This window comes from Littorina saxatilis, linkage group LG17 (genome assembly GCF_037325665.1).
Source record: "Littorina saxatilis isolate snail1 linkage group LG17, US_GU_Lsax_2.0, whole genome shotgun sequence".
Taxonomy (NCBI): Eukaryota; Metazoa; Mollusca; class Gastropoda; order Littorinimorpha; family Littorinidae; genus Littorina; species Littorina saxatilis.
Genome location: NC_090261.1, coordinates 27,458,699 through 27,482,664, shown reverse-complemented (window position 1 = coordinate 27,482,664; position 23,966 = coordinate 27,458,699). Strand labels below are relative to the sequence as shown.

Genomic DNA, 23,966 nt, shown 5'->3' with positions numbered 1-23,966 from the left:
CAACACGCTTAAGTTCAAGATTACCCTAAGATTTTAAAATTGGCAATCTAGTGGCTGCTCCGCGGCCTGGCGTCTGGCATTATGGGGTTAGTGCTAGGACTGGTTGGTTCGGCCGCAGAATAATGATGTGACTGGGTGAGACACTATGAAGCCCGGCGGCTGTGCTGCGTCAGTGACTTCTGTCAGTCTTGTGTGTGGCGCACGTTATATGTCAAAGCAGCACCGCCCTGATATGGCCCTTCGTGGTCGGCTGGGCGTTAAGCAAACAAACAAACAAACAAACAAACAAATCGTATAAACCAACTCATGTCCAACATAGGCACTTAGACGTGACCTGACGGACACTAAGCCGGCCGGCCCGGGGGCCCGCTTAGTCATGACTTCAGTTCAGTCAGTCAGGTTGCTGATTGCACCTCAACACGCGTACACCTGGGTAGTGTAAATCTTGTTGCTGCTAGCTTTCCACTGGGAGGAAGCGACCCGAATTTTGCAGCAATGGAACAATAAAATAATCGGAAAAAATAATACCCCAGCAGCACCCGCATCACTGACTCGATAACGAAACTCAATCTGTCAATGCGCATGCGTTGAAAGGCAGCGGAAGTGCCACCATCATTCTTCGATAGCCAACGAGAAGTAAACTTTCACATTGAGCAGAAGCTGTTGTGAGGCGATTGCCAGCTGATCAGCTCTTTATCTGGTCAATTAATGCACCGTGATTGGTTAACGCATGGCTGATACTGCCTTTAAAGACAGTAATTTGCTCGTCTTGTCAAGGTGAGCCGTGTTATTGTTCCTCATTGGCAGACGTGGCAAGTTCAGACTGACAATGACAGTCGTCATCAACATCAGTCATCATCAAATTATCATTTTGCCTTCATGTTTCAATCCGCTGTGTTTTGAGTGTAACCGTTAGTATGATCGTATCCCTGTGTTTAGGTCTGTCGTGGATTTAACAATGAATGTCTATGTACTGTGATGTCCAGTCGAATATATTGCGATGCAGAGAACTTCAGAATGTTTTAAATGTTTGGAACAGATCTGAGCCTGTGTGAAAATAAGTGAATAATATGCATTGAAACAACATTTTATGTCTCGTTACGAGTGACACGCAAATATGAGTATTCTAGTACTCTGAATAGAAATCCAACTAAGCAACATCCCATCAAGTGCCGAAATAATCACTACTGTTGATTGTGGGCAGTAATGGAAAGACAAGACAAAGACAAATCATTGACAATGCCATAAATACAACATTGCTTCTTTAACTTTTGCTCTGAAACTATTTTTGCGTTTGTGAGATTAAAAACTTGACTTGTTAAGTGTCGATCGTAACGGAAGACACAGTGGTTACGTAATTTTGTTAGTCCAGCAATCTCAGCTATGTGAGCTATATCCTTAGCTTGCAATGCATTTATGTAACACAAGTGATTTTGAGCCACAGGCCCATCTCTCTCTCTCTCTCTCTCTCTCTCTCTCTCTCTCTCTCTCTCTCTCTCTCTCTCTCTCTCTCTCTCTCTCTCTCTCTCTCTCTCTCTCTCTCTCTCTGGGGCGGGGACGTAGCTCAGTTGGTAGCGCGCTGGCTTTGTAGCCAGTTGGTCGCAATCAGCGTGGGTTCGATCCCCACGTTCGGCGAGAGATTTATTTCTCGGAGTCAACTTTGTGCAGACTCTCTTCGGTGTTCGAACACCCCCGTGTGCACACATGCGCACGAAAAAGATCCCACGTTCACAGCGAAAGTCTGAGGGCTTGGAAAACACGAAGACACGCATGCATCATCTCTCGTCTCTGATTATCATGATCGTATTTCGATACTTTGACGAGACAAACCCAATGCTGGTGTGTCGAAGAAGACAGCCACAGCGGGCTTGTTCGAATCAAAGTATCACACCATATCTTCAGCGTATTACCAATACCTGTCCCAATATAGACCAGTTGGTCTAAGAGGACGTTAAACCCTAATAGTCAGTCAGTCTCTCTCTCTCTCTCTCTCTCTCTCTCTCTCATAGTCATAGGGATTAGTGTGTGTTTGCATGTATGTGTCCTGAGTGTGAGTTCGAGATTCTCTCGTGTTTCAACTGTCATATTATTATTGTGTACATTTTAACTGACACATGTGTAAGGTCCCTTTGATAACACTACTACTACGTATCCAAACTGTGTTTCAGTTTTTGTTAAGTAAAAAGTTTAACCTTCATCATTCCAACATAATGATAATGCATACGTGTGTCAGTGTGTGTGTTCTTGATGGAGAAGAATGTACACTGACAAGGCTTAAAACAGAACAAAAAAGTCAAATCTATTCAACAACAACAAAAAGGAATAGCTGGTGACAAATCCAAAGAGAAAATACCACTGCCTCTGTCAGTGTCAGTCATGACCTTTTCACTAATTGTGGCTTTGTGTGCAATTGCAAACACAGTCCTTAAACAGAGCTACTATAAACGAAGTGTGTACTTGTCATAGCGCAACTGCACAGAAAAACTTGTAAGCACATTAACTTGATTTAGTGACATCGACAAAATCTTGTGCAGCATATTTGGATAGAGTAATCAGTATAATTTGCTTTGGACAATGACATGACGTGGAAGTACATGTGTTATAAAAACAAAAAATAGAACCAAACTATGTGTATACATGAATGTGAAATGTAGATCCTTTCCCTCCTTTTTTCAGAATGAGATATGTTCCATGTGAGAAGTGAAAACCATGGCAGTCCCAGTACGTGAGAGGGTTCATCGTCGGTCTGGTTCGGAAGCCACCCTTATGGCAGGAGTGTGCAAGGTCAGATCCAGATACAGAGCACTTAATTTACTGCACTTTTTATGGCTAAATAAGATTCACTTGAAGTTTTTGTTTTGTATTAAACTGCAGATGACTGATTAGCTATGCTAATCATAATGTGTTTTATAATTTAATGAATACACTGGTAAGTTTTCAACTCAGATTTGTTGTAACGCGTACTATACATTGTTCTAACTAGGGTTGCCATTTTTCGTCTCTTTTGGATTAGGCTGGTGTTAGTATAGTATGCACTGAGCCTGAGGTATTGTTAGTCAATACAAAGAAGACAGTGTTCCTTTGCTGATTCGGTCATCATCCATAAAATTTTCAGGGGCTCACATCCACATCGGACATACACGGATATTTTTTCCAAATGTCCCATACATTTTTCATGCAAGAGGACATATATGTCCTATTGTTTTTGTCACAAAGTGGTCATTGTCCGATTGTGCTTTTATTTGATACGGACATTGTCAGTACTTTCCAATTTACAGTAGTTTGATTTGCTATTTTATCGATGTTTTGCGAAGCGATGTGTCTCTTACCCCCCGCGGGTTAGGGGGAGTCCCATATTGGTTGGGACGAGAAAGAATTTACCCGATGCTACCCAGCATGTCGTAAGAGGCGACTAACGACTTTTACCCTTGTTAAGTGTTTCTTGTATAGAATATAGTCAATGTTTGTAAAGATTTTAGTCAAGCAGTATGTAAGAAATGTTAAGTCCTTTGTACTGGAAACTTGCATTCTCCCAGTAAGGTCATATATTGTACTACGTTGCAAGCCCCTGGAGCAAATTTTTGATTAGTGCTTTTGTGAACAAGAAACAATAAACAAGTGGCTCTATCCCATCTCCCCCCCTAGCTTTCCCCTATCCCATCTCCCCCCTTTCCCCGTCACGATATAACCTTGAATGGTTGAAAACGACGTTAAACACCAAATAAAGAAAGAAAGAAAGATGTGTCTCTTCAAGCAGACGAAACTTGGGGAGACTTTATGTGCTTTTTATAGAGAAGAGTTTCCACGGGTCGCAACGCTGAATGCTCCAAGCCGGTTGACAGTTGCATGCCTCCCTTCGCGGTTTTTTCTTCCGAAAAAGCAACATGCCGCTGACAAAAATGTCCTATTAATTTATTTTTGTTCAGGACAAATGTCCTGTCACTTTTGCATTGTCCAGGACATTTGTCCCATGCCGCCTCTTATGGATGTGAGCCCCTGTATATATACTGGAGAGTGATAATAAACTGATATAAAAAAGGATAAGGAAATCATAAATTTCTGATAAGGCAAAAAAAAAAATAGGTGTGGTTAAGGTAACATAGCCAAAAGAATTAGGGCAGGAAGGTAGGCAATCACTTTTTTTTTTTTTAAACTTTTTTTCCTAATGACTGTATACAAATTAAACCTACTTGACAGGGAAATAAGTGTGCGACTATGGATATTCTTTTGAACATATTTGAACTGCATGACGACTCGAGCGCTTTCGCTTTCATTGCGTTTTCTGCACTCGTTTTCTTGATTTCATTTTTTTTTGTGACAAATGTAATAAAAAGTTATAGGGTCGGCCCCTAAAAACAGGGTAGGTCGGGTTACCGTAACCACACTTTTTTTTTTTTTAGTTCTAATATATATATGATACTAGATGAATACCCGCTTCCCCGGGAAGAAGTAAAGCCAAATACCCGGCTTTGCCGGGGAAAACGACGGCTTCGCCGGTGCACCGTACGAAGGAAGGGAGATAAATGCGCAAAACACTGGAGAAGATAAGGAAGTCAAGTTACTGGGAATGGATGTACAGAAAAACCAAAATCGGTTCAGCGCTGCGCGCTGAGAGCACACACATGTTCAAAATTTTCCACGATTGTGTCCGGGGTCTACCTGAATATGCCCACCAAATTTGAAGCAGATCCATCGAGAACTTTGGCCGTGAATCGTGAACACACAGACAGACAGACACACACAAGCCGTATATAGATATATACTAGATGATTACCCGCTTCGTCGGGTGAGTGGCGCACCGTACGCCGGGTGGGTGGCGCACCGTACGCGATTGACGCCACACGAAGGAAGGGAGATAAACGTGCAAAACACTGGAGAAGATAAGGAAGAGTTACTGGGAATGGATGTACAGAAAAACCATAAAAACCAAAATCGGTTCAGCGACCAGATTGTGTCCGGGGTCTACCTGAATATGCCCACCAAATTTGAAGCAGATCCATCGAGAACTTTGGCCGTGCATAGCGAACACACAGACAGACAGACACACACAAGCCGTATTATATATAGATATAGATATATATATAAATAATTATATAAGTGCCTTCAAGTTTTGTTGTTTAACTGGTGTGTGAAAGATTGCATTTCACCTTGTTAGGAGCGCAGTCGGTTGCTAAGAGGAGAAAAGTTATCTCCTAGTGTTGTAGGGTCCTTCAGTCATATTCTTCTTTTTAAGGATAGCTGCCTTTCCCTGTAACTTGTGTAAGCCACATTGTGATTAAATCACAATAGATCTGTCCAGATTTTTCTGTAGGAGTTTAAGGCATCCTTGCGCTTGGGTACATTCTATAAAATCAATAGCCTACCTGCATCCTGAGCAGAGTAGGAATTTTTGCTGAATTAATTTTCCAGATTGGCATAGATGTCGGTTCAAAAATTAATTCAACATTACAAAAAATTCCAATCTCCAAAAACCACAGTCGGGCTGAAAAGTGTTGCTAGCCATGTATCCAAGTGAAACTAAGGATGCTCTTTTCCTACAGAAAAGCCTGAACAGATCTGTGTTTTTTTTTTGTAAGAAAAAGAAGGCACTGATCCATGCAAAATGTATCTATCCTTCTGTATTCATTGGTACAGTAAGATATTTGAGTGCTATATATGTACGTGTGTTGTCTGTGCTTCATTGAACGCTGAAGAAGAAAGAAGAAGTCTGTGCTTGTGAGTTCAATTTGTAGAAGATGCCCTGTACAACAATTTTGTCTCGTGGCTTATACTGTTATAGTATAATATTGTTATCAATGTTACAGGATTGTGGCTGTATGTGCCACAAGGGATCTGTGATATCTTCCAAGTAAGTATAACCTTTCTGTGCTCATTACATGTGGTACCATTTTTTTCTAAGACATTTATATGCATGTTTAGCATGTACAAGCAGGATTGCAGCTGCCAATCATGAATATTTCATTCTCGAAACCTGCTCCGTTGTTCTTGATTAATACTTTAAGTTTTACCTCACATCACACATTTTATGGTACATTCGCTCCTCTACGTCAAATTCGGATATTTCTCAACCAGCTCATATAGATCGGAATAAGATCTTTATAGCAATCAATAATGAGATGGGTCTGGTTTAGACGAAGAGTATTCCCAAGTTAGCCTTACACTACTACAGCTGTTGCTTCTTCAGACGTTAATAAGCTAATTGGCAATAAGCTGAATTTGTCTGCCATGTAGTTCATTGATTTTTGGCGAGCATTTTGCACACAGGACAACCTGGTTTTGAGTGGCTTCTCTTAGTATTTCTTGTGCAGATTTTATTGAAAATTGAATATACTGTATTTGAAAAGCTCAAATTTACCAACTCAAAGAAATTGATTTAATTAAAAATTAAAATTAAAAGTATGTTTTCGGTTTGTTTTGGTTCTTCTTTCTTTCCTTCCTTCCTTCCTTCCTTCCTCTCTTTCTTTCTGTTTTGTGTCCGTTTTTGTGTTGTTTTTCTTTCTATCCCTTTCTGAAGTGATGGATGGGTGTAATACATTCTGCAGCTTGGTTGTAATGTGCATGGACTTTCATGCAAGTAACTTTTTTTTCTTGCAAAAATTTTGATTGGTCAGAGAAATAATCTTGTATTTCTCATTGCTTTCAAAGTGTTTGTATTCCAAACATGTATACTTCACACATAATGATGTGGATACATGAGGAGGAACACTAAACCATGTTGTGTGTGTCTGGCTGTCTGTGTTGCTGTTTTGTTGTAATGCAAGATAGTCTTAACTGATGCCTTAAGTATATATCTTACAAGCGCTGACAGGTGTCACTGTCCACACCTGGGACAGGCATCACGATTGAAATAACAGCCACGTATACTGTCGGAAGAATGTATATATATTGACAGAACAACGGGATGGGGATAACGAAGCGATGGGATTATGTAATAAAGATGTTTGTTTATAAGGAGGATATAGTCACTTCTTGTTTGACGTACGCTGTTGCTCTGCACACGCTCACTTGATCTGAGGAACACTACAAAAGACTAATTAATGCTTGACTTCTGAGGCTGTAATAATTGTTGTGCATTGTGTTACTGGTGATATCCTGCTTCAGCAAGATTCGGTAGGTTTAATGTCTCATTGAATGGCTCTTTAGGTAATCTGTTAGGATTGGGATATTTTCCTTTACATTGTAATACTGTAGTGTGTGCATCCATGATGAAATTCTACGTAAGTTTCATGTTAAACAGTTATAGGCCATCTGTCTTAATTACTGTTATTCATTGTACACACAGTATATATTTCTGTCTGATGTATATTAGTACCAGCTATTGTGTTTTCAGCGTAGCAATAGGGCCCGATATTTAGACGAGACAAGTATAATGCCGACGAGTCGAAGACGAGTCGCATTATACTTGTTCGAGTCTAAATATCGGACCCTATTGCTACGCTGAAAACACAATAGCGTTTATATAGCTATTCTGACATTAAATTCTGTGTTAAAATCATGTTTTTGTCAGCAAGAAGTACCAGAATGGTCCATGTCGCTGATTGCAGACGACGGTTCCCTTTCTGCATGAAGCCACGGAAATAACCGAACATTGAAAAACCCACGGACATGTATTACGGAGAAAACTTGAGATAACCGGATGTTTAGCATTACGTCAATATGCTAGGAATCATATGACGTCATGACGTATCATGCTTGCCTACGTATATTGTATGTTCGAAAGTCCGACTTCTGTTGGGAATTCGCGAGGTGAAGACTGCGGTAAATCTGTAGATGATAAGAGAACAAGGATTGTCTCAGAAGAAACGACTAAATGTTTCAGACCGGAAACTTCATTTCAACATTGCACTATACAATGGACGTTCTATGTGACAGGAGAGTTTGCAGATTTTGTGTTAAACATTGGAGAGATCGTCTGCTAGAATCAGAGATAGGTCGCTTCAGATTGCAGCTTCTGGAAATTTGCAAGGTTTGTTGCCTGTTAAAGAACTGGATTTTACACGTAATGTATGTCATGTACAGTAAGCAACAACAAAAACACACACAAAGCAAATGGCATCGTCTGTCGACTAGTCACAGAAACAAACCTGGCGAGGTATGCGTGTACTTTATACACGTGGAAGAAACCGGAACCATGCGTCTTTGTTATCGACAATATGCTTTTGAATATTGAGTAAAATGGCCGACTTCAGCCGCATTATGCTTTGATGATCGAAAGAGACCATCCAATCACAGCCCCTGAATTCCCCCACGTGTTCATCAGAATAGCTATATTATTTCTTGGTGTCACACTGTCTTTTAATCTAATTTCCAAAAATGCATCATCTCAGAGAAAATGGCCGCATGTTGAAGAACTTGGTTATCTCTAAATTAAGTGAAAATAGAATTTTTAGTTTCTGTCACACCATTGTTGAATTTTGAGCACATGAAGATGTTACAAAAACAGGCATTAAGTCAGCCTCGGGAGACATGTTTCATATTTCTGTTCCCGTAAGTTTCTGGCAGATCAGTACAACTTTGCACTTAAACTTTTCAGTTTCTAGAGCACCCCTCCCGCCAAGTTTTGATCCAGTGAGTAAATGTGGGTTTGATGCATTGGTGAAAAATAAGGGCAATAATTATTGTTTGGGTTTAACTTTTTTCTTGATTTGTTATATTGATTTTAGCAGCCATTTTTTTCCTGTTACATTTTACAATTCAGGTGTAGTTTAGTATTTGTAGTATGTGAGGGTACATTGTTTAAATTGGTTTTGTTATTAATTGTTTGATTTTTTTTCTCGAACATTTGAAATCTGGTTTACTGTATGTTTGGCAGTGCTTGTTGCCAGCTTATCGATGGGACCATGAAACAATGGTATGTCATTCCAAATTTGAAGACAACGGGCCCATAAACACAGGATTTATTAGCGGTCAAAAGCGTAACGGATAGACAGACTGACGGACGGTCGGAAACACGGACAGAGGCCTTACAATATTAATTTGATGTAACACGCACTGAACATATAACAGGAAAAAAATCATTAGATTTAACCATATTATTTATTTGCAACGAGTGTCATAATATTTACCTTTCTTTGTACCAAAATTCAAAATTTGGTTAGGGTTACGTTTTGTAAACTTGTGCAAAAATGTAACGATCAATTTTTATTCTTTTTTGATATCTTATTGTGTTTTATGTCAACTTTTCTGGAAAATGTAATGGTTCTATTTGCAAATATATTCAGTTGAAGTGAGCAGCTGGTCTAATTTTAGCACGTAAAACGTCATGTACATTAAAGCCATATGTACTTGATGACTATACACGCTAATTGCTTTACCAACAGCTGGAGACAGACTAAATTAAGTTCCCTGCAAAATATTGTGGTCTAGGACCCCTTCAATGTTGAGATATGTTAATTTTCATTTTGATCTGGATCGTCCTATTTATAGATTTGACAACACATGTAACGTTGATGCAAGGGAGAGAACACCGCGGCTTTGTTGACATCCTCACTTTTTCAGAGGCTAGAACAAGCTGTAATGCATGTATTATGGTCCGCGCATGGTGACGTATCGTCATTATATGGTCTTATGGTGCGTTTGACATCGATTGTGGGCAAACTACACTTTGTAAACACGGGAGTGCGTTAGTATGCCTTTAACGAATATTAGCCATTTCACACAGAATGGTAACATTTATTCATAGCAAAAACCATGATTTTTATGTGCACAAAGTCGGTATTTACGCCACACACAAAAACAAGTAGTTGTGATTTAATTAATCGGTTAGATACCATATCCAATAGCCTACCCTGATTTACAAAAACAACGTGAAAAGTCAACATATTCAGGAGGCTGTATCTTAACAACGCTACGATCGATTTCTCTGATTTTAACACATTTGTTTTATCAGACTTTAAACATACATCAGGCAAAACATCAGCGATTTTTAATGGTTGTTTAATTGGTGTCGGATGTCTTTAAAATGGAGGTTCTGTCTGTATGTGTACAAGTGTACAAGAAAAATGTCTTTATCTCATGTAAAAGCCTAGTCAGATCTGAATTGGCATGGAGGAAGCCTTGGTATATATCTTAAACTGCCAATGCTCTCAACCCACCCCACCCCCCATTTTTAAGGCCTTTTCTTTCACAGAATGTGTTTGAATTTTCACCAACAATGGGTCCCATATATTCATAATCATATGTTCATGAAGAAATTGTAAGTTATTTTTAACCTTATTTCACATGCCTATGGATGTTAGGGCGTTGGTTTGGGTGCTATTTCACCAGTAGTGACATTGATTCTTTGAAATAGGTTTTTTCGGGCTGTGCTTTACTTATTTGAGTTTATCCATGCATGTGGGTTCACAAAATAGGAATACATTTTACGTGAGTGTCATGTCTGGCTTTGCGTGCTGCTGGTTCACTGAAAAGAAAGGTCCTTGGTGTCGAGTTGACTTTACGTTCCAGTATTCATACCTGTGATATCTCTAAATGTTCAGACCTTGAAAAAGGCCAGACAAATAATATAAGACATGTTTATAACAGCTAATATTTATATGGGATTTCATGAGCACAAAAATTGTGTGTTAATTGCTCTGTGAAGTAAGTTTTGTTCTGCAGACAGAAGCGATTTAAGAATGTTTTTTTGTCTTCAATGTGTTTTATTCTAACCACAGGTAAGCTGCATATGACTATTAAGTTGTTATTGATTGAAAAGAAAATTCCGATTGAATTGTATACGCAGCTAGGGGATATTTTGTTGTTGAAGGGAGCTTTAGAATGTAAGAATAGTTTCTCCAGCTTTGGGAGAATTAATATTCTACCTCGCCCAAATCGATATGCATTTGTGCACATTTGAATTTTGGCCTGTATCTAAGCCCCTCGAGGCACTATACTGACCCCCCCCCCCCCCCCCCCCCCCCCCAGGCGGCCCATACCAATAAAAACAGTTTTATTCTGCTAAAAACCACATATCCTTCCTTACCCACAACAACATTGATAAGATAAAGCAAGTCTAAAAAATGGTGTTGGTGTAACACTTTTTGGACACACTGACAGATTCCTGGCCATATAGCCCCTTCGTTCATGGTTGTTGATCTACACTGCAATCAACCAGTCTTTCTGTTGGAAGGTTAGTTAAGAGTTGATCTAGGAGAGACACCCGACAGCTGTTGATCATTTGATGATGTGGAAACACTGCAACGGTGATAACTACCACCGCTTATACAGCTTCAATATCAGCAGCCATGTTCAATCTGCTCACACAACCTGGGCCAGGTTGAGAACTTCTTCAGAAAAAACAGCCATCTTTTCACTATTCTGACAACAGTTACGCATTTTCTTGTTGTTGTTGCTGTTAATCTCTTCTCAGCTAATGCAGATCTCTAAAGATGCATGCAAACCCAGGTCTGACAGAGATAAAGCCAGTGGGAAAGTCTGAAGGAAGAAAGCAGAACCAAAGCTGATTCAGGGAAGGCAGCTGAGCTGATAAAATAATTTCAACATCAATCTGTGTTTATTTTGGAATTTTGCCAACGAACTTGGTGCTTCACATCTGGCTTCAACTCATTCAGGCTAACCCTTGTCACAAGTTCATGATAGCCATTGTGTCAAGAAAGTTCTGCAACCGTTTTGTCATTGTTGGTACAGTTTAGAATGAGGATGAAAGTCGCTTGTTCATGTCAACGCTTGTTGTGCTCTTAGTAGTCTTACATGCCAGGAGATTGGGGAGCCCGCAATAACTCTGAGCACTTACTCTTGTTACACATGTTGTATTCATTTAAAGTGCTTCCATTGCTTTGTTTCTCAGATCTTAGTTTACACCCCTACAATCAGCAACAGATGTGATGGGCCACGGCAGCCTCAGTCCACAGCTGATGATACGAAGTGATTTTAACAGTTTCTGATAAGTGTTGTCCATAAATCCGCACAGCTTGCACCTCCACGAACAAATTGAGGCACTCCACAATCACCCACAATGAAGTCAGGCCAGCCTTAGTCAAGTGGAGAGAGAGCTGATGGAGGGACGATAACGGATGATGCATAGTGATTTTAAGTGTTTGACATTAGTATTGTCATTGCCTGATCTGATGATAGAGGGACAAACTTTGACCTCCACAAACAATCGTGACACTTAACAGTCAACTACAAGGCAGTCAGGCCAGCTTTAGTCAGGTAGAGAGGGAGTAAAATTGACGGAGGAAGAAGAACTCGAGATGACAGAAGCTCTACAACCATTTTGTCCTTGTATGTGCAGCTTGGACCTTCACGAACAAATCGAGGCTCTCCGCAGTCAGCTACAGCGCAGTCAGGCCAGCCTGGGTCAAGTGGACAGAGAGCTGATGGAAGGCCGACAGCTGATGGACATGGAGCTGACCAAGACGCGCGAGGAGCTGGTCAGGCTGCGAGACCGCTATGACCGCCTGATGGACAGCCACAAGAAGATGCAGAAGCTCAACAACAACTTGGAGGACAAGCTTCTCAAACTGGTCGGTTGGTGTGTGGGTGTGTTCGTCTGTGTTCTTCTGTGTTGGGGGTAGGGATGGCCAGTTACAAGCATACGCAGAAGCACAACAACAACTTAGAGGACAAGCTTCACAAACTGGTTGGTCGGTTTAAGATGTGTTGTGTTAGGGGGGGGACTGACTGACTGACTGACTGACTGCCACAGGAAGATGCAGAAGCTCAACAATAACTTGGAGTACAAGCTTCTTAACTCGGGTCAGACCGGCACGGTTGGCCTAGTGGTAAGGCGTCCGCCCCGTGATCGGGAGGTCGTGGGTTGGAACCCCGGCCGGGTCATACCTAAGACTTTAAAATTGGCAATCTAGTGGCTGCTCCGCCTGGCGTCTGGCATTATGGGGTTAGTGCTAGGACTGGTTGGTCCGGTGTCAGAATAATGTGACTGGGTTAGACATGAAGCCTGTGCTGCGACTTCTGTCTTGTGTGTGGTGCACGTTATATATGTCAAAGCAGCACCGCCCTGATATGGCCCTTCGTGGTCGGCTGGGCGGCAAACAAACAAACAAACAAACAAAAAAGCAAACAAACAAACAAACAAAACTCGGGTCAGTCATTCTCTCCCCTCTCTCTCTCTCTCTCTCTCTCTAACTAACTATGCCCACCCCCATCCCATTCTTGTTCCCCATCTCTGTAATCTGCCTGTAGGTGTGAATGTGAAATGTTTTCATTAACCAAAGGAAATAATTGCGAATGTTGGTGGAAAAAGTCATTCACTGCAGCAGACTTTAACAGTGTCAAATGAAAACAGTTATGGTTCTTGCAAACATCGTTTTCTATATTTTCAATGACATTGAAATGACCTGTACAGTTCTTTTTTTCCATTCTTTTTTTTAATTTTGCGTGCATTTGTTACCAGGTGCAATCATCAGAAGCAGAGAAGACGGCATTACAGGAGCAGCTGTCTGATCTGACCACCCGTCTCCAGGATGCACGAGCATATATCACAGAGCTGGAGGAAGAAAATGTGAGTTCACTGTCATGGTGGTATGCAGGCCAACTTTGTTTGTTTGTCTGAGTTTGTCGGATGGTGTTTGGGATATTATTTTTATTTTTTATGCTGTTGTTTACATTGCGTTTTAAAACGTCTTTTGAAAGATAATGATTATATTTCTTATTTACACAAATGCTTTTGAAAGAATTCATTATGATGATGTCTTTGTGGCAGTAATTTGCATGAAACTGTCCAGACAGCGGTGTTCGAGACAATGTTGGGCAAAGATTACTGTCTTGTTTTTTAGCTTTGGGTGTTTCTTTTTTGTGTGTACATTTGTACTTGTTGCTTTTCTTGTGCTTGTTTGTTTGTGTGTTTTTTGTTGGTTGCTTTTTGGGGGCGGGTGTTCCTTTCATCTGCAGTTTGCCATTTTATGAGTTAATCACATGGTTCGCAATAGTCAAGGTTTTTTCTCTTCAATTTCAGAAAAATGCTGCTTCAACAGAGCAAGCTCAGTGTATCCTAAGCTCATGCTGTCTAATAAATGCTTGCAGAATTATATTCAGTTCAAAACAGTCTGTTGTTTCAATCTGTATTTCCCACAGCCATTGATGTTTCTGTTCAAACCAGGCACACCTGTTGTTTACCCAAGGCCACTTTTGGTTTTCAGGAAAAGTACCGAAGTGACTGCAACACGGCTGTCCAGATGTTACAGTGTAAACCCTCCAGTTTTGTTGGCCAGAGACTGACTGCTGTGAGTACAAAAATCTATTGAAAGCAAGCACAAGTTCATTGACCGTATCAGAAGTTCTGACACAGCAAAAACAATTTGATGTTGTGATGTTGTGAATTTCTAGGGTTGCATAATTTACAGAAAGCTTGGCTTCCTCACTCCATCAGTTACAAGACTTTACCAGGCGATAAAACTTTACCAACACAAATTTTTCATTTGAACTCTGCATCTTAGTGGGTAGAGTTTTACTGTGTGCTTTTCTGTCAGATTTCACAAACCCCAAAAAGTCATAAATGAGATTTAAAATCTTAGGAGTTGAATTTGTCTCTTAATTGTTATTCCAGTGATCCTGTTTGATTCTGCTTGCCATTTTCCAGTGCAATACATGCAATGTTTTACAAATGCGTACTGTCCTAGCCCCCCCCCCCAAAAAAATACAACAACAAAAACAGTCATTTTGTAAATCCGTTTATTTAGACTAGCCTATTTTTGACTCACCTGTGTAATGCAACCCTCCCACATTTCTTTCACCAGCTTCCAGTAGACCTGCAGGAGAGAGTGCGAAAACACATGACAAGAGAGCAGCAGATGCTGTCCCAGAAGGCCGAGGAAGAGCGACTTGTACGTGTGCCGATTCCAACATTCCCTCCGACCGCCATGGTCTTTTCCGTCGACCCGAGGCACAACGGAAACGCAGGCGCTCCATCGAACACCATGGACCTCAAAGACACTGTGCCCATGTCGCTGATAGCGCGCGTGTTGACTCAGGGCCCGTCGAAACGCAACACCATGAGAACGTTCATGTGTGTAAACTGTCGTCGTGACGTGTTGGTGGCCGACAAAGGCACACAGGCTAACTTGTTGATGGACCACAGCATTGTTGTGGAGCACATTCCTTCCAACGGCGTGCATCATGGAACGTCGGCCAAGCTCTATCGTACGGACTCCACTGACGCCGCAACATAGAGGTGTGGGTCTTTGTGGCTTGCGTCATGCAAACATTCGCAGCCAAATCTCTATCGAACGGATTCTACCGATGCAGAGATCTAGAGGTTTGGGTCTTTGTGACTAACTTCGCGCTGAACATTCACTGGTAACGCTCTATCGCACAGACACAGCATCGTAGAATTTTCAGTCTCTGTGACTTTCACTGGCGAGGTTCTATCGCTGGGACTCTTCTGACGTAGAGGTTTCTGTCTTTGCCACTTGTTCCATGCAAAATATTTAACACTCTATCACGCAGTATGTGCATGTAGCTATGCTTAAAACTGGAATTCCAGCATTTCGGAAAGCATTTTGGGAAGCAGTTCACAGGAGAACATAGCAGTCTGAACCAAGGAAGAGTAACACTAACAATCATCCCATGGAATTGGTGGCTCTAACATATTTCGGGGAGAGTTGTCTTTGCTCTCCGTGTGCACTGATGTGTTATTCAGTGGATCACGTTCACAGTTACTGGTACTGTGGTACGTGCAATGCCATGCCTGTCCGATGAGAGTACATCTTTCAGTAGAAGACTCTTGCTTTTGTATCTTTGACATTTATCTACTAAAATATACCTACTGCGTGAGTCGACATGCAATGTAGAGGTACTTTTGACTGTTCTCAAAGGTACCTCGATATAATTATGTACACTGATCAAGGAAGGAGACGGGTTTGTTTGTTAATATCGATGTACGATGCAGGAGACTGTACAGTTCCAAGAAATGTGATGCAGATGGTTTACGGCCACTTTTGGCCTGATGTCATCTCCAGAAAGCTGAACACAGTATGAAAGATCAAATAGCAAAGGGAAGTAAGCACTGTAAAGATAGACAACATTAATTGAGAGCTATGCCGAACGAGTCTTAGTGAAGCATTCAAAGTCAGAGAATAAGGAACGTTGCAATAAAAAAGGGACTTTCGATGCTTCTTGTTCTCTCAGACGCTAGGAGAGTGGTTCCGCATAACACTCACTGTTGTCTGTGTTTAGAGTTCTTGCTTCTGTGTGTTTTGTAATCTTGTCATTCGCAATTTGCCTCACTTGGTTATACCCCCCGCGGGTTAGGGGGAAGAATTTACCCGATGCTCCCCAGCATGTCGTAAGAGGCGACTAACGGATTCTGTTTCTCCTTTTACCCTTGTTAAGTGTTTCTTGTATAGAATATAGTCAATGTTTGTAAAGATTTTAGTCAAGCAGTATGTAAGAAATGTTAAGTCCTTTGTACTGGAAACTTGCATTCTCCCAGTAAGGTAATATATTGTACTACGTTGCAAGCCCCTGGAGCAAATTTTTGATTAGTGCTTTTGTGAACAAGAAACAATTGACAAGTGGCTCTATCCCCTCTCTCCCCTTTCCCCGTCGCGATATAACCTTCGTGGTTGAAAACGACGTTAAACACCAAATAAAGAATCACTTGGTTATGACAGTATGAAAGGCTTTGGGTGTGTTTCGTGTGCCAGACAAAAGGCCTGCTTAGTAAAAGATTATCTCTAGCCGACTAGGGTTTCTACTTCATGTTTATGTGTGGGGTAGAATGGGATGTAATGGTTGATGAAGTTTTTTTGGTTTTGCTGATCTTTTTTGTTTTCGTGCATGTTTGTGTAGCTGACTGTTATCAGCTATAGTGATACCTTTGCTTCTCTTTGTGTTGTGATCTATTGAGGCTATATTATATTTGTAGTTTTGTACCTTAGCTTTCTCTCAGATAACCAATAGTTCTTGTGAGCTCACAAAGTCCATGTTGTCTGTAGTTTGAAGAGCTTTTTTATCATGCTTCTCTCTTCATCTTATTCACTTGGGAAAAGATGTTTGAAAACTGCTTATAAAAGCAAACTGTGCTGATTTTTTTACTTAGCTTTCATGTATACCCAAGAATTGTGATTAAACTGAGCATGCTCAATGCTCATTCATAATTTCTTTTCATCCGATGATCTCATTCGGTTTTGAAGAGACGATTGCACATCGCTTCTAAAAGCAAAATATGCTGATGTTTGCACTTAGCTTTCATCAACCCAAGCACTGTCAATGTGTTACTGAGCATGCTTGTGATCTGTTTCACTTGGGATCAGATAGGTTCTCTCTGTGTCTGGGATTGAATGCAGAAAAAATCTAAAGTCTGGATGAAGAGAGAGTAAATTAAATAATATCTGCTGATTTTATTGGCAATACTGTTGCACAACTACATTGCACTTCAACTATAGTCTTGTGAGTGTTCTATTCATTTTTAAGGTTGACCTGGTCTGTTCAAATAAATGGAACACAAGCTGGACTTCCATCCATATGTTGGTTAATAAGACCGAAGGATTAAATTCAGTGCACAGTGGGTGCTTCTGGTATGGACTGTTTTTATGGATGTGATTTCCATGAGAACATGCAAAGTGGCAGATGCATATTGTGGTATTTTCTTTCATGGTACAGGACCTGCTTATCTCTCTGAGATGTTATCAAAATATTCAAACCTCTCCTCTCTTCGCTCTGCAACAGATACCAATGTACTTAGTAAACCAAAAAGAAACAGAAAATCAACTAACTATGGATTTGAGAGATCCTTCAAGGGACCTCTTGTCTGGGAGAAAATCCCCCGGAGCATTAGGGATTCCCAGTCACCATCTGCCTTTAGAACAGCCCTCAAAACACACATGTTTAAGTTAGACCTCTGAAGGAGATCCCATGATCGGTGAGTCATTGGCGCTGCAACGTGTATTATCTACTAAAGTGTGGCGTTCGTGAAGATGTGTATGTGCCTGTGTGTGTTGTACTAGTATAACGTATGCGTACATGGAATGACATTGCGGGTTACCTGAACATTGACAATGACGAAAGAAAGATTGTGTGTGTGTGTGTGCGCGCGCGCGTGCGTGTGTGCGTGTGTGGATGTGTGTGACTGTGTTTGAATTTATTCGGCTTTAGTTCTCTTTCCTTGTTTGTATTATGATTATGTAAGTGTAAAGCGCTCTGGGCTTGTCACCACGAGGTTTACGCGCTATATAAGTAATCGTTATTATGATTATTATTATTATTATTATTTGTTCCCAGTTGCGTTGTTTAATATAAAAATAATATTCGGCAGGGGAGGTAACAAACATCTACTGTACATGTAGTAGAGTGGACTTTTATTAAATGCACCTTGATTGTATAGGAGAACACACTTTCAGCTCTACCAAGTGCACTTGAATCCCCCTTTTTGCATTTTCACCATAAACTACTTATAATGAACAACTCTGCTCTTGGGTTTGTATTAATCCTTCTCATGAAAGGTCTAGATCTGTGAAATAGCATTAATTGGGATTGGTTTTGTCAGAACAGTGTAATAATGTTCTGAGCTTTTATCCCCATAAACTACTTGAAATCCATATCTAGTATGTCTCCTCTTTGATGTGTGTAGTTGGAATCCTTCTTTTGAAAGGAATTTGTGAGATTAGCTTTTTAGATTCTTTCTGGAAGAGCAACCAGTCATTTTCTGGTCTTCTGCTTACAGTACATTGCAAAAATGTGTATGTAATATATAAACATATTCCTGGTCTGTAGAAACATAGCCTTTTGTTGACGTTTTATATCACCCCATTGCTAAAAATGTACATACTTTGACATTTGTGAATGTGAAATATGTACAAATAACACTTGCACGGGAAGTGTTTAGGATTCTGAGGTGTAGATGATTGCTAAATGAACGGTGTTAGTTCTTTCATGATGTTGGTAATTTGGAGATGGAACTTTGGTATGTGGACCAGTTATAATTGTGCGGTACATTTTTCATCATACGGTCTTTGTACAAATTCATTATTTATTTTCTGTTGCAAGTCATGATGATTCTCACCTTACATAAAAAAAAAGTAATTAAAACAAAAGTCACGACACAAAGTTTGCCTCTTTCATATTTTTCAAAACATGCTGACAATTTTGAGACTTAAAATTCACTTGTAAATATTCATAGAATACTTGGGAGAAATTCAACTTATTACTAGTTTAGTATCAGTGTTGTGATCACTAATTTGATACTCACTTCTCCACGCTTTTCCACCTAGTCTAAAGGACCAAAAAATCTAGTCATGCAGCTATATCTCCAGAAGACGAAATATTTGTTAAACTTAAAGAGACATTGAGCAGATGTTAGGTGTGTCTGAAAAGAGTGTAGCTGCTGGATCTCATCAGAGGATTTTGTGTCATTAAATGTGCACTCACATGGACACTACAATTTCAAAGCTTCGGGAAGAATATTCAAGTTGGTATATAAATCTAAAAAAATAACACGTTCTCTCTTAGCACACGTGTGTGTGTGTGTGCGTGCGTGTGTGTGTGTGCGTGCATGTGTGTGTATGTTAATTTAAGGATGTGCTTTGCATGCAAGAGCATTGCAGTTGAATTAGCTAGTGTTTATCACAGCTGTATTTATCATGCCTCCTGTTAGGTTCTTCTGACATAAGCTACTTTGATATTATTTATTACTGTCCGCCCTTCATTTTGATCATAGTATCCCTCCTACGTAAAACGGATTGTTAAAAGATTCCAACAGAAATATGATTCCAGAAATATAAACAAATTTCCCCACTAAAAGGCCAGAGCATTTTTATCCCTCACTTCAAAGTTTTTCACCTGCTTTTCATTGAAAAAAAGTCCATTCCTTGTAGCTTTACATTGCGCTTTGCATGCTCCCAGTAACCCTTAGGATTCAAAGATGGAATGTTTCGCAACAGCCCATTATTCACAAACAATCTCTCTAAATTATACTATGTGTTTGTGATTGCCAGTTGACAATTGTCCTCTCATTGAATGTTTCTGGAAACTGTTGTCTTTGAATTTTAGGTGTCTGAAAGATATATTTAGTTTTAAAAATGGGGAATGTACAAGGTTTGTTTTTTAATTGTCATGCGTTCTGTTTTTAACATTGCATTTTTATTTTTCTCCAGACTATCGCCATAATAAGTGAGCCCACCATGACGTTGTACAAATATTAACAGCATCAGATCATGAGATGTGTGATTTGAACAAACGGTAGACTAGTAGTGTCAGATTCTTGTGCTGTCACATACTATGCAGTGATCTTTAGTCACTTTTTTTTTAATTATTTTATTTTATGTCGGACAGTAGTTAGAATACTTCCTGAAAAACATGGGAGTTTTCTCACTGCCTTGTTTGCTGGACGGAAATATGTGACAAATAGCTATCGCATACCTCATTGTATACTTTTATCTCTTTATCAGTTATGATTGACTGTTGCACATTTTTATTGTTGGCTGTACTGTGCCATTCTGATCATCATCGCTATTGCCAGTTATCTCTCTGACCGGACGCTAAAGTCCTACGCGAATCTATCAAAACAAGAATACAGAGTTATCTCCCATATGTTGTTCACGAGAAGTGTTCGCGAGACGAAAATGATTGCAGATTGGCCGACTTCGACAGTGATCTCCGTTCTGTTCTTCACAGTTATGATAAAGATATCGTTCTAAGGTCAGAACAAATCAAAATTTTGGGACTGCTGCCGGAAGGAGACCGTAAAGTTGTTTGCAAAGTAAATACAGCCGCGAAAAATAGCTCGCTTGAAACTGTCTTACATATCAATTCCTTTGTAATTTACAGGGCCTAGCATTGTAAGCCGTTCGGCGTACTTTACGCCGAAATAACATCTCCAGTACGCGGAATTCGATTTGGTGTACGCTGAAATGCAAAAACCTGTTATTCCCAAACGGTAAACCCAAACAGTCCCAGCTTTCGTTTTGTGCACCGTTCGGTTCAATTCTCAATCGGTTTGTCAGTTTGTTTGTGCACGCACTCCTCTGGCATCGCGCGAGCATGCTTTGTGCCGGTGTTTTGTGGCTCTAGACTTGAAATAATGTCTGGAAGCTACATTGTTGAACGTGGTCAGCCATTCAGTTAGAAAGAATCCAGGTATTCCTGGAAGTGGGTATGGCTGGATTTCGTTCCGAAGGCGGAAGGCAAGTCAGAAGAAGTAATGTGCCGATACGGAATATGGCTCCGAAAGGTTGCTATTTCTGTGAAGGCATAATTTAGTTGCTCAATCTTTTCTTTTTTTTTGGGGGGGGGGGGGGGGGGGGGGGGGGGTCATTTTAGGTAAAAAAAAAATCTCTAAAAAAATTTTCAAATTCTGGGGGCTTTGCACCTGGACCCCACTGGGGGCCTCCTGCGGCCCCCAGATCCCCGCCTTTGTAAGCTGAACTCACTTTTTCCAATGCTAGGCCCTGAATTTAAAAATTACACAACACCATGAAAAATCATTATCGACGAACGCGAATCTGCTTACATCCATAACACATTACGAAAAGATCTAAATATGTAAAAAAAATCTATTTCCTCGCCAGACAAGGAAAACCAAGGCATCCTGTCAGGGATAGAATGAGCCGAACTCATTTTGACCTGAGTTCAGGATGGTACTGTGCTTGCAGTAACTGGGTTGAATTAACGGAATTTCAACAAGCTGTCTGTTGCTTGAGTTGTTGCTTCCGTGATAAAACCCAATGGCCATGTTCCCAGGGAGAAAAAAAATTACTAGATGAGAAAACGTCAGAAGGAACTGCATTGTTGAAACTTTTAACATAAATATGCAATGTCCTCAAGTCACTATTCTTGGCATGCTTATCAAAAGCTTTAGTGATATGGTTTGTACTGACAGTTCTGCGCATGGCAACACTTTTGTTCCCTAGGTACATGGCCATAATAAGGCAGCTCAGGCTTTGAGTGGTTTACATGGGTAGAAGACAGCATTTGTGCATTTTGTTTCCATTGACCTAACAAGTACTGATTTTCAATTTTAGTAGATGCATGCACATGGACCAAGTTATATTTGTTTGTGTTACTGTTGAAGCAAATTATATTATAGGGAAGCTTAGGCATTTGGAGAAGTCATGTTTGGGAAACCTTTTTGATGGTTCAAACAGTGGCCAATTTAATCGAGATGATTCATGTTCAGTCGTAGCAAGTATCTTTTGTGTGTAATGGAAGTATACATTTCTTTCCACACAAAAATTGAAGTAAAGTGGTACTTGTATAGGCCTGCTGTGGTGGAAACAGGTGCATGTGTAATATTTCTTGAAACACTGACACCGTTTTGGAGAAAAATTAGTTGCCATCTTTATCAGTGCATGGAGGAATGAATCACTTGATCATGAATTTCATACTCATCTTCCATATTCCAAGTATTAAATGGATGCAATTTTGTCTCACCTGTTCGAATTGTGTGTGTGTGTGTGTGGCCATGTGCATCATTGTACAACATGTATTTATGCTTAAATTTTAAAATGTAATAGTTACACCCATTTGAACAAAGCACACAGAAATTGAATCATTAAATTACAAGGTTGCCATTAACCTTTGCCGTGCTTCCTGGGTTCACCTGTACCCAGAGACACACTAAAATCCTTGTAACTCTGGAACCATTAAAGGTATCGTTTTGAAATTTTAAGTATCTCTCACACACCTAATTTGCTCTCTGTCTGCAAATTTTTAGTGTGTACATGACAAAACATCAGAATTAATTGATTATGATAATTTACATAAACACTACCGATGGCGCGGGTTCACACATACCCATACTTTTAAAGAGTAGTAGTGATTGTAACTATCCCTCTGCCGACGGCGCGGGTTCTGCTACACCCATAATTACCAAAGCGGCGGAACAGTGTCTGTCTGCCTGTTTGTCTCCAAGAGACTGTCTGTCTCTCTGTTTGTCTGTCCGTATCTCTCTGTCTGTATGTCTGTTGTCAGTTGCTCTGTCTGTCTGTCTGTCTGTCTATCCGTCTATCTGACTGTCTGTCTATCTGACTGTCTGTCTCTGTCTCTGTCTGTCTCTCTGTCTGTCTCTCTCTCTGTCTCTCTTTCTGTCTCTCTCTCTTAGTCTCTCTCTCTGTCTCTCTCTCTTAGTCTCTCTCTCTCTGTCTCTCTTTCTTAGTCTCTCTCTCTCTCTTTCTTAGTCTCTCTCTCTCTCTTTCTTAGTCTCTCTCTCTCTCTTAGTCTCTCTCTATCTCTTTCTTAGTCTCTCGCTCTCTCTCTTTCTTAGTCTCTCTCTCTCTTTCTTAGTCTCTCTCTCTCTCTTTCTTAGTCTCTCTCTGTCTTTTTCTTAGTCTCTCTCTCTCTCTCTTAGTCTCTCTCTCTGTCTTAGTCTCTCTCTCTCTCTCTTAGTCTTTCTCTCTTTCTTAGTCTCTCTTTCTCTCTCTCTTTCTTAGTCTCTCTCTTTCTTAGTCTCTCTCTCTCTTTTTTAGTCTCTCTCTCTCTTTCTTAGTCTCTCTCTCTCTTTCTTAGTCTCTCTCTCTCTTTCTTAGTCTCTCTCTATCTTTCTCTAGCTCTTTCTTAGTCTCTCTCTCTCTCTCTTTCTTAGTCTCTCTCTCTCTCTTTCTTAGTCTCTCTCTCTCTTTCTTAGTCTCTCTCTCTCTCTTTCTTAGTCTCTCTCTCTCTCTTTCTTAGTCTCTCTCTCTCTCTTTCTTAGTCTCTCTCTTTCTTAGTCTCTCTCTCTCTCTTTCTTAGTCTCTCTCTCTCTTTCTTAGTCTCTCTCTCTTAGTCTCTCTCTCTCTCTTTCTTAGTCTCTCTCTCTCTCTCTTAGTCTCTCTCTCTTTCTTAGTCTCTCTTTCTCTCTCTTTCTCTCTCTTTCTTAGTCTCTCTCTCTTTTTTTAGTCTCTCTCTCTTTCTCTCTCTTTCTTAGTCTCTCTCTCTTTTTTTTAGTCTCTCTCTCTCTCTTTCTTAGTCTCTCTCTCTCTTTCTTAGTCTCTCTCTCTCTCTCTCTTAGTCTCTCTCTCTCTTTCTTAGTCTCTCTCTCTCTCTTAGTCTCTCTCTCTTTCTTAGTCTCTCTTTCTCTCTCTTAGTCTCTC

The 23,966-nt window shown here is 40.3% G+C and overlaps 1 protein-coding gene across 1 annotated transcript; it reads left to right on the top strand.

Annotated features, from left to right (window-relative positions):
* The first annotated feature begins 619 nt into the window (after positions 1-619).
* Positions 620-22,323, top strand: LOC138953181 (tight junction-associated protein 1-like). Its single transcript, XM_070324980.1, has 7 exons — positions 620-777; positions 2,677-2,784; positions 5,805-5,848; positions 12,236-12,467; positions 13,358-13,465; positions 14,103-14,186; positions 14,700-22,323. Exons 2-7 carry the CDS (start codon positions 2,710-2,712, stop codon positions 15,129-15,131), a joined length of 975 nt encoding a protein of 324 aa, XP_070181081.1. The 5' UTR covers positions 620-777; positions 2,677-2,709; the 3' UTR covers positions 15,132-22,323.
* Positions 22,324-23,966: the final 1,643 nt, after the last annotated feature.

Bases quoted from the DNA above. Each gene is read 5' to 3' on its own strand.
- LOC138953181 (XM_070324980.1), top strand. From the start codon at position 2,710: ATGGCAGTCCCAGTACGTGAGAGGGTTCATCGTCGGTCTGGTTCGGAA. The intron at 5,849-12,235 runs GTAAGTATAACC...TTGTATGTGCAG, and splicing joins GGATCTGTGATATCTTCCAA to CTTGGACCTTCACGAACAAA. The intron at 13,466-14,102 runs GTGAGTTCACTG...TTTGGTTTTCAG, and splicing joins CAGAGCTGGAGGAAGAAAAT to GAAAAGTACCGAAGTGACTG.